This window comes from Protopterus annectens, chromosome 1.part1 (assembly GCF_019279795.1).
Source record: "Protopterus annectens isolate FY-2018-M chromosome 1.part1, PAN1.0, whole genome shotgun sequence".
NCBI classification, from domain to species: domain Eukaryota; kingdom Metazoa; phylum Chordata; order Ceratodontiformes; family Protopteridae; genus Protopterus; species Protopterus annectens.
Window position 1 is genome coordinate 907,160,908 of NC_056726.1, and position 11,676 is coordinate 907,172,583.

At 40.0% G+C, this 11,676-nt stretch overlaps 1 protein-coding gene across 1 annotated transcript in view; it reads left to right on the plus strand.

Moving 5' to 3' along the window:
- SETBP1 (SET binding protein 1) overlaps nt 1–7,973 on the plus strand; it is a 1,237,816-nt gene extending 1,229,843 nt beyond the window's left edge. Inside the window, exons 3-4 of the mRNA XM_044087459.1 lie at nt 4,090–7,618; nt 7,942–7,973. Coding sequence (XP_043943394.1) covers nt 4,090–7,618; nt 7,942–7,973 — 3,561 coding nt within the window. The remainder of the gene's footprint in view (nt 1–4,089; nt 7,619–7,941) is intronic.
- The last annotated feature ends 3,703 nt before the right edge of the window (nt 7,974–11,676 follow it).

An 11,676-nucleotide genomic window follows, 5' to 3' on the forward strand; every position in this document is an offset into this window, starting at 1 on the left:
GAGCACAGCTTTCTAGCCCCTCTGGCTCAAACCACGGTGACCACAGATGCCTCCTAGCTCGGGTGGGGGGGCAATTCCTGGAAAGAACGGTCCAAGGCATGTGGTCCCTTCCAGAGACCAAGCTACACATCAATGTCCTGGAGATGAAGGCAATGCTTTTAGCATTGAGAGCCTTCCAACCTGTCCTACCTCTGGGGACGGTAGCCATTCAGTCAGACAACATGTCTGTAGTTTGGTATATAAACAAACAGGGAGGGACCCGATCCTACCCCCTTTGTCGCGAGGCCATGAGGGTTTGGGAGTGGGCCATATCCACCAGCCGGTTTCTCATAGCAACGCATATCCTGGGATGCTCCAACATTCTAACGGACAGTCTCAGCAGGGCAATCCTTTTGCCTTACGAGTGGTCTCTGAAACAATCAGTGGCGGAGAAAATCTTCCTTGTTTGGGGTCAACCTTGCTGCAATCTCTTCGCATCTCCTTCCAACATGAAGTGCAGCAACTTCTTCGCTCTGATCCCCCCTCCGGGGGATGTCCCCAGGGACGCTCTAGTCCATGCTTGGCCTCCCGGGCTACTGTATGCCCGTTACCTCTTATTCTGAAGTTCCTTCAGAGTGCTTGCCAGCCGCAGTGCAAAGTCATTCTCATAGCTCCCTTCTGGCCTCGCCAAGTGTGGTTTCTCTTCCTATGGTCTCACCTGTTGGCTCCTCCATGGACTCTAGATCCATGTCCGGATCTAATTTCTCACCCGTCAGGCATGCCCCTGCCCAACCTGGACAGTCTTAAGCTGACGGTGTGGCTGCTCTAGTCCCCATGATCATCAGGACTCCCGGACTTTCGTCCCCTGTTAAGAACATTCTGGTAGCTTCTCTTAAAGCATCCACTAGGAAACTCTACAATAGCAAGTGGAGACATTTTTACGTTTAGGCCTCTCAATGCAATCAGAACCCGTTTACAGCCCCCGTTCTGGTCATACTGGATTTTTTGGCCGATCTTTTTCTATCGGGCGCAATTGCTTCCACCATCAAGGTTCAACTGGCTGCCATTTCTAATTTTCATGTAGGTGAAAATAAGGTTGCTCTGGCTTCTGCCAAACTGTGTAAAGCTTTCCTGAAGGGCATTTTTTTATTGCGACCACCAGTTAAAGAAACAGAGCCCCCCTGGGATCTGACTTTAGTCCTTCAAGCTTTGACCTCTCCCCCTTTCGAGCCAGCTGGTTCAGTTCCGATTAAGTTTTTGTCATGGAAGACAGCATTCTTGGTTGCCATCACTTCAGCTAAAAGAGTTTCAGAGTTGCAGGCCTTATCCTCCTTGCCCCTCTATTTGGTTTTCCACAAGGATAGAGTTTCGCTGCGTACGAACTCTTCTTTTCTTCCCAAGGTGTCCTCAGCAGCCAATATCAGTCAATCTATAAATTTGCTAGTCTTCTTCCCAAATTTCCAAAATAGAGGTGAACATAAGCTTCATTTATTGGATGTCCATAGACAGCTACGTTTTTACCTCCATAGGACTAAACCCTTCCGGAAGTCGTATCAATTGTTTGTCTCTTTATCTAAACCATTTTTGGGCAAAGCAGTTTCGAAAGTGTCCTTAGCAAGGTGGATCACTCTTTGTATTGCACAAGTTTATAAGGACAAAGGTTTATCTCCTCCTGGTGTATTGAAGGCTCATTCCACTAGGGCAATGGCCACTTTTGCAGCTTTCTGGTCAAGAGTTCCGTTAGACGATATCTGTGCGGCAGCGACTTGGGCCAATTTGCACACATTCATCTCTCATTATAAACTGGATCGTATTTCTAGAGGGAGAGCATTCTTTGGCTCTGTGGTGCTCAGAAATATCCTTCCATAAGGGCCTCCCAGGAATACTAGTAGCTGGGGACTCTGTCCCATATGTGCAGAAAGAATGAAGTTAACTACTTCAGATATAGAAGTTATGTACTTACCATAACGTTCCATCTGAGTAGTTAGACTTCATTCTTCTGCACCTTCCCTCCCTCCATCCCCCTCACTCTTCAGGTTTGTCCTGTTTAGGATTGTGGTTATGTTGCCATTTAGTGACAGCAAACTTGATCTGGGACTAGGTAGGAGGAAGTGATGTAATATAGGTAAGGGAGGAGCTTGGAGCTCAGAGCTGATGCTTGAAAAGTTTTGCCGTCTCGGATCCGAATCGGATCCGTATACCCATATGTGCAGAAGAATGAAGTCTAACTACTCAGATGGAACGTTATGGTAAGTACATAACTTCTAATTTTAAACCCTTTCAGATCATCTGTCAGATTAATTAACGTGACCTTTTGAAGCATAACCATGTCTACTTTCTGTACACCTGAACCAGTTTTTCTTTATTTTAATAGATAGGGGAGCTCACTTGAATGAATTTTGCAGTGAGGCCACATCAGTAAACCAACTGTTTTTTTTTTTTCCTTTTCTTTTCTTCTTTTTTAATTTCTTCTTTACTTTTTCACCAAAAAAAAAAAAAAAAAAGCAGTGACCCCCAAACCCCCAGTCTCATTTCTAGCGTTTTTTATCCATGATTAATTTGCTATGTCATCAAATTTTAAGAGTTTACTTACATACACTAATCATTTATAAATCTAGAATTTGTGAAGTTACATTATTTATTTATGGTCATATAGTGTTAATTGGTAAATTATTTGATTGATACATGGATTGTCAATTCACAACCCTTGCAGACTTTAACCACAATGCTATACTGTCTCCTAATATAATTAGTTTGTGGAGCAGTTGACTTCAGGACCACAGTAGGCATTCATTTTATAACCTGTGTGCTTCTTTAGTCTGTGACATGTACTGTTTGTTCCTGTATGTGTGGTTTTAATGTGAAAGTGTTTTAAATATATTAAAATGTAACATCTAAGACATTGCATGTTTGTTTTTGTGGTACTTTGCACATTTACTGCATTCCAGTTTACATAAAGTGATTTACATGCAAGAAATCAGACATTATTTGTATATTCATTACTAATATCCAAGACCACGATAAAGTTCTAGTGAAGCAGTCACGATCCAATTTTCTTTTATTAAATCACATAAAAAACAACAGGTTAAGCGCTTTCATCTACGCACTCGTAGACTTCATCAGAACACTTAATACACTTTAAACAAACCTATATATACTAAAATAACCTTCTATTTCTAAAGCAAACTTATGTGATGGAGGTTCTGACTGCTTTAGAATTGCTTCCACAAGAAGGTTGTGTAGAAATTAGCACAGGAAGATAATAAACATCATATTTAGAATTGCTTCCACAAGACGTTATGTATTTATTAACACAGGAAAGTAATCAACAGCATACCTTTTCTTTTCTGCCGGGTGGTCTTTGGTTAGTTAGAATGTCAAAGTGACGTACACATTGCTGCTGACAAATCTGGTATTTTTTTTTTAGGTAAAGCTGCTTAAAGTGTAATTAAATTATACATTATCCACAAGGAACTGCATATGATTTAAGAAGGGAGCATTAATTTTGATTTGTAAGCCAGGTTTATAGTTTGGAGTGTTCAGTTTCATTTTAGAACTACTGCGTGTTGTAGCCTGGTTCTGTGGTGCAGAAGGATGAAGATCTTATTGTCACTCTGATGTATTGGGTTTGACTAGTGGCCCTGGCACTGGAATAGCCAGGCAGGAAGGAGGGGCGTACACAGGTGCGGTCCATTTGCCTCTTCTGGGGAGGGGGGGGGTCACATGCACTCAGGGACACAGTGAGATGCAATTTCTGTGGTGGAGATCGGTGTAAGAAACACAGGAAATAGAAGAAGTGTCCATCAAAAGGATTTGCCTAAGTAAAGTACTTGTATCATGAAATACAATAATAAATTTGTAAACTGTGCTATCTTTAAAATTAACAGCCTAACCACTCACTTGAGTTTTTCATTGTTACTGTAATTCTCTGTGGTCACACCTTGTAAAGTAAAGCTATTTCTAGGATTGCTGATGTATTGCTTGTTTATGTTTTGGCCTCATTTAATTTAATTGTATCCTAAGCATAACTCTCAGTTTAGCATATGTTGCATTTTTTTCTAGAAAGGGGAAAGAAAGCTTAATGTTTTATTTTTTTTCTCTTCTCCACAGACATATGAGAGACAGCATAAGCATGTGGATGTCCATTGTGGTGAGCCGCATCTTTGTCAGGATCCTCAGCAAGACATTAGAGCGGATGGTATGAAACCAGCTGAATACCAGCAGAAAAATAATCAGCATCTTCATGACTGGCCAGTGAGTTTAACAACATCTTCCACTTCTCACAACAGCAATGCAGACACTAGCTCCCACCATGAGACAGCTAATCTTGCCAAAAGTCTTACTCCAGATCAAAGTAGCACTTTTGCTAAGTCACACCTGAAAAAGGCCAGTGTGAACAACACTTGGGGACAGTTTACCAATAGCAGTACAGGAATTACAGCTTCCAGTGTAGTTATTCCGACAAACAACATCATAGTTCCTCCAGTTATACCTTCAGTTAGTCAGCCAGATTGCTTGGTTATGCCATCTATGACAGTAATCCAAGAAGGAGGAAACTCAGAACCAAGTGAGCCAACACCTGGAAATGTAAGGAAAAGGATAACCAAAAAAGACCCTAAGGTTCAAGCAATCCAAAACACAGATGCAGAGTGTGGCAAAATAGCACAGAAAAGTACTGAGGCAAAGGGACAAGATATCACAATTGAGAAACAGGAAGGTTGTTCTTGTTCTTCAGAAAAGACTGTAAGGACATCTACACCTGGGCCAGATCTGACTGCTTTGAATAACTGTGAGAAGGATGTAGGTCAGATTTGCCAAACAGTTCCAGTCAAATCACCATCTGCAGAACCTACTGGGTCTAAACGGAGAAAAAGGCAGTCATTAAGAGTAACCCCAGAAAAGACTGCATTAAAAGACAGCTCATGCCCAGAACAAGCACTAAATACTGAAGTATCTAGTAGAAACTCAGCAGATATCGAAGTTACAACAGAAAGCAGAAAGGACTATAAAAACACTAGACATATAAAAACTGTAGAACAGGAAACTGCTGCTTCAAGTACTACTACAGTTGAGAGAAGTGCAGCAAAGCTTCCCCCAACTACTGGAAGCAGGTTAAGAAAATCAACAATTATTGCCACATGTTCTGCATCTTTGGACACTTCACCCCTTAGTAACCAAAAGCAAGAAGATAAACATACCAAACATACAGCTAAGAGGAGATGGACAGCCAGTAAATCTAAAAATTCTGCTACATCTAAAGAAGTTTCTGCCACAGCTACTGAGAAAGTTATTTTAGAACCCCCTTCAGCTTACCCAATAACTCCATCTAGTCCACTGTATGCCAATACAGACAGTCTTACAGTTATAACACCAACCAAGAAGAAACGAGGAAGACCAAAGAAGCAACCCTTGCTTACAGTTGAGACTATTCATGAGGGAACATCGACTAGTCCAGTAAGCCCAATCAACTGTGAGTTTCCTGGCACCAAAAAAAGGAAGCGGAGAAGAAATTTTGCAAAGCTAGACCAGGTTATGTTGGTTAATGCAGAATCAGCAAGTGACATAAACCTTCATAAAAAGATTGGAAAGTTGGGAGTGCTGGATAAAAAGGCCATTAAAACCATAAACAAAATGAAGACTTTCAATAGGAAAAATATTTTAAATCAGATTCTTTCCTGTTCCAGTGGAATAGCTGTAAAATCAAAAGTCCAACAACAGTCAAGTACAGGTACAGCTGTTTCAACAACAATTGATGTTAGATCAGGTAAGCAAATCAATGTCAGCAAAAGGGGAACTATTTACATTGGGAAAAAGAGAGGAAGGAAACCAAGGACTGAAACTCAGCCCCAGCAGCAGGAACCCAAGATAGCTAACAAACAATCAAAGCCCAGTCCAAGCCAGCCAGAGAACCCAGCAGTGCCTTTTAATTTGCAAACGGCTGTGGTGCCATCACCAGCAACAGTTCATCCACCCTCAACTCTGGTAGTGGGGTCCACTGGCAACCTCAGCCCTGCCAGCACTGACACAAATGTGTCAGAGTTAAAGACTATGCCAAATTTGCAACCCATCAGCGCACTTCCTACAAAAACCCATAAGGGGTTACATTGCGGTACATGGAAGTTGTCTCCACCTAGGTTAATGGCCAACTCCCCATCTCATCTGTGTGAAGTAAATTCATTAAAGGAGGTCACACTGTCACCAATAAGTGAATCACATAGTGAGGAAACTATACCCAGTGATAGTGGAATTGGCACAGATAACAACAGTACATCTGATCAAGCAGAAAAGAGTTCTGAGTCTCGTAGGAGGTACTCTTTTGACTTCTGTACATTAGATCCTGCAGAAACCTTGATAGCAGATAGCAGCTTGAAGGGGAAACATGGCCATCGTCAGAAACATCTATTGGTAGATAATTTTCTGGCTCATGAGAGCTTGAAAAGGCAAAAGCACAAAAGGAAAAGAAAAACCCAACAGAGTAGAGATGATCGTCAGTTCCTTTCTGATCTTGAGGAACTCATTAGCAAGTTTCAAGTCTTTAGAATTTCTCACAGAAATTACTCATTTTATCATGAGAATCCATATCCTAGCATCTTCCGGGTAAATTTTGACCACTATTATCCTGTGCCGTACATACAGTATGATCCATTACTTTATCTCCGTAGGTCCTCTGAGATGAAGTCTAAGAAGAAGCGTGGTAGACCTGCCAAAGTCAATGACACCATGACTAAGGTGCCTTTCTTACAAGGGTTTGGTTACCCTATCCCTAGTGGGAGTTACTATGCACCCTATGGAATGCCTTACACATCAATGCCTATGATGAACCTTGGCTATTATGGTCAGTATCCAGCTCCTTTGTATTTGTCACATACGCTTGGAACAGCATCACCATTTATGAGGCCAGCTGTGCCTCCACCACAGTTCCACCCCAGCTCTCATCTGAAGATGACAGCTGCCTCCAAGCATAAATCAAAACATGCATTACACTTGCAGACACCAGTGGGAATGGGTCTGGGTGACATTCAGCCATCCTTGACTTCACCAAAAGTTGTAGGGACTGGCCTTTCAAGTGGTCGTCTCCATAAAAGAAAGCATAAACACAAGCACAAGCATAAGGATGCCCGGATCTTGGGATCTCCGGAAGAGCTGAATACACTCTTTACTGGTAAGTCATCCACTTTCTCCAGTCACTTAAGCGAAAGATTAAGTGGCCTTGAAAAAGACGTGTCCATGATTAGTGACAAATCCAAACATAAAGAAAAACAAAAACACCAGCACTCAGAATTAGCCCCAGCTGGGCACAGAAATTTGAGGAACAGTTTTGAAGTGGATACTTTAGCTCCTTTATCACTTGCTGATTCCCAACAGTGGGCACGGACTAAAGAAAAACTTGATGCCATTAGTGACTCTTTGGAATCATGTGTTAGGAGAGGCACTCACAATGCTGAGGTGAGCTCAAGGTTAGAGCCGTCATCAGATTTGTTTAGTGATATGTATCCTTCTGGTGAGAGGAGAGACAGTGATGCCTCTGCAACAAAACGACGAAGTTTTGAAGGATTTGGGACATACAGAGAAAAGGATATTCCAACTTTCAGGTCAGGCAGAAGGGACAGAAGTGCACATGATGCCCTGTTGTCTTCAGGTAAGGCTGTAAACTTGAACGTTTATTACAAGTTTTTTATTTGTGTAGAGTATTCTTTTTCCTATAAGGTCATTTTTTTTTTTCTTTTCTTTTTTTTTTTTGGCTGAGACTGTAAACATGAGAAAATATTTCCCATTTGTATAGTTTGTGTTACTTTAGACAGGCAGTATTATTTTTAGAAAAAAAGGTCTTTTAAATGCATAAATTAATTTATTAACATGCTATCCCAGAGGTTGAACGTACTTTACATAATCTCTTAAAATGCACTGTGGCAAAGTAGAAAGTTTTGCTGCATTAATTCTTTATGCAAATACTTTGATAAGAATTCAGTGAAGCTTCCAAGTCTGAAGATTAAAACACTAAATGGATTTTAAAATTAGTGGGCTTCAACACTTCTTAATCATTGACAGTAATTAGTGAAATGCACTTTGGCTGAAGCAAAACTGAGTAGTTTAAATTAGTATTGGAGGTCTTTCAGCTAGAAATAGAAGGTGGCACACATCTGGTGTTTTCTATCTAACAGCAGTGTATCAGTACATTTGAAACATGTGACACTCACGGTCTGTATGATGCATATCATATTCTGAAGCACAGTACTTGTTTTAACTCATTAAAGATATAGTTGACTTAGTTAGGACCTACTGGTGAACAGTTAACAATGGCATTCAGTCCAAGAATATAAGAAAGTGGAGTTCAGGTGTGGTAACTTTTTCGGAGTGGTGATGGAAAACAGAAACCAGGTAAAGTCGGTGTGGTACAGTGATTAGGTATGGAAAGCCATTAGGGGCATAATATTATTCAGAGTAATAACACAAACACAAATTCAGCAAGCTAGAAATCCACCAAAGTAGTAGAACGAAACTTTACATCCACTTGTATCGTGAAGTCAAACTGTTAGAAGGCTCACAAAAGGTAACAAAGGACGAAGTCCACAGATTTATTAAAAGGTACTACTTGGGTGGATTTCTAGCTTGCTGAATTTGTGTTTGTGTTTTTAAAAGTTTGACTGCCGTTTCTTGTTCTTAATTATTCAGAGTAATACAGGTTAATGAAACCGACTTAACATATAGTAGGATCAGTACATTGTAAATGAAATGTGTATGTTTTAGATTGGGATTATTCAGCACATTGCAAACGTTATAGAATATGTATCTCTTACCTAGCACATAGTAAGGTAAATATAGTGTGGACAAGTGCATACCATCTATTATAGTGCATTCATTTTTAGTAAGTAATAAATGTAGTGAAAAATATAGTCTAATGTTGGACACTGACACATTTCCTTGGTTCAGATCTCAGCTTAGATGACTTTTTGAGGTGTTTGCATGTTATTCTGAACGTTCCCCAAATAAATCCTCACTATTTCCTATCTTAACTACATCCTCATGCTCTATCTTTTCAAACCGCTCTACTTATTACATTTCAGAAATATAAGGTAATTCACCAGGCCAACCTAACCTAACTTCTTTCTCTCTCTCTCTCTCTACAGAAAATGCTCCCTTCCTACCTACATTATACTAACTTTTAGACTTCACAAACGCCAGAAAGTTAAACAAACCAATAAATCCAAAAAGACGGTTCGCACCAGTTGCAGGCAAACGTTTTATTCAGAACAGCAGTGAAAGCTTGTAAGTGTTTTTGTCCCAAGTTTAAAACAATACAGGAACTTCATCAGACAAGCTAAAAAGAGCTTTCACTGCTGTTCTGAATAAAACGTTTGCCTGCAACTGGTGCGAGCCGTCTTTTTGGATTTGACTTCATCACCACTAAAGATCCTACAGTCCTGAAACTTTTTGATTCCTAATTCCCCACTACCTGCCTTTAGTAAAATATAAATCCCTTTATTTAATCATACTACTTATTAGCTTATTGTCTATTCTGCTTCTCCTGCTGAGCCGTCTGTCATCCTATCATGACTTAATAATAGTTCTCAACATCTCTCCAGTCCTGACGAAACACCTATCCATGCTTCTTCCTTAAACTTTCCACATATTGCACCAAGCCTATACAGTGACGCACCACACCTTTATCTAAATGTAGACTAATTAACAGCTAAAATTTGATATCCACCTACAAACCAATATTAAAAAAACTCATCAAAAACTTGGTATGCTTTATCGACACAGGCGCTACCTTTCTCTGTCTTCTAGAGAACTCCTATCTACCACCTACCTCCTACCCTCCCTTTTGTATGGAGCTCCATTACTCTCTAACCTCCAATTATCCCTAAAATCTAAACTTTCCTCATGTTGCAACAAAATTTCAAAGTTTGCCACAGGATCCAAATCCTCTACTCACCATTGCAACTCCCTACATGCTCTAAATTGGTTGGAACTCCCAAGGTACCTAAATTTCATTCGGCTAACTACAGCACACAAGCTAATTTTCAAACCTTCTAGCTGTCCATCACTCTCCTCTTCCCTGAAACTTCACCAGTCACATAGAATACTTAGATCCACAAATCAGAACCTCTTAGAACTTTACAAGCCTTTACACGCACCAGGGTAACTACTACTATCATTCTCCCTTGCCAGATTATGGAACTCTCTTCCCCCTTACATTAGAACTACCCCTAACCTACCATCCTTTAAAACCCTACTCCACTCTCACCTACTTCACTCTCACCTCTACTCCCTCTGGGAGTGCTCCTGTACCCATCCTACCTGATTCCTGATACCTATCCCTATTCTATTCTACTCTAATCTCTGCCACTGCTTCAATTCATCTCTCTAAAATTCCTTTGCCTAAATACATGTAGTGTATTAAATGAACATAAATTTATTGTTTTTGCTAATATCTTATAAGTGATTGACTCAGCTCATATATTTCAAGATATGTAAAATCTTGCCTTGCTGTATATTGAATGTTAAACGGTTGTTCTCATATGCTGTACTAATACATTGTATATTGTCTTTCTGTCTGGAGCTTTTCTCCTCGGGCCTCCATTGCAAACGGGCTACCTTGGCCCAGTTGGACTTTCCCGGTTAACAAACTGAAATAAATAAATAAACTCAAATCAGAATAAAATTAAGGGGAAAATACTGTTCAGAAAACAAGAATCAGTAGTACCCCAATATAATAAAATCCACCTAGGAGGTGACATTTACCCTATTCCTGGCCCCACCTAACATAACCAATGTCAAGACAATTCCCTTTCACACAGTACTCTAACCCCACAATGACCAACCTCCACCATGGTAATGTAACATTTGCAGTCATACATGTTAGTGGCATAAGAAATAAAACTAATGAACTTCATGCTTGGATTATCCAACGCAAGCCTGATTTTCTTGCTGTAACTGAAACTTGGCTTAAACCCAACATAAACAACTTGCAACCCCCCTCCCGGCTATATTATCATACATAATGACAGTTTAAAGAGGAAAGGCGGTGGTATTGCTTTAACATTTCCCCATACAACAAAGTAATACCAAAATTCTCATCCGCAGAGCTTCTTACTACTTCCCAGAAAATAAGCAAATATGTATTACTGTACATATTATATACTGTACATCCCTCCTGGCAACAGTACAGCTACAGTGGAAGATATCCTTAATAATTTCATAAGAAAAAATACTACTAGGTGGTGTCAAGTAATAATTGGTTGGACCTTATCTCTAACTCTCCTATATCTAGCTTGAACTTATATGGTTTCACACAACTAATTAATAGCTCCACGTCTTATAACAAGACATCAAATTTCTTGTTAGACTCTATTCTATTATCAAACTCTAACAAATTCACCATCACATGTTCAGTGTCAGAATCTCTCAGAGACCATCTCCTAGTCTTTTGTAAGACTCAATGACCATCTCTCAGTCTATACAACCAGACAACTACTGCATCCAGCATATTTATAAAACAACACACATCCTGTTCATGTTTAACCCAGAAATATTAAAAGTTCATAATATTGATCACTGCTGCATTAGCTTTAGCTATATGGGTTATATTCTGCCAAGGGTAACAGCCAGGCCAGCTTCCATAGCTTCAGGGCACTTTTTGTGTTCCAAACTGTCAGGCAACTTGAGCTGAACTGACTAAAAGACAAGTTTGGG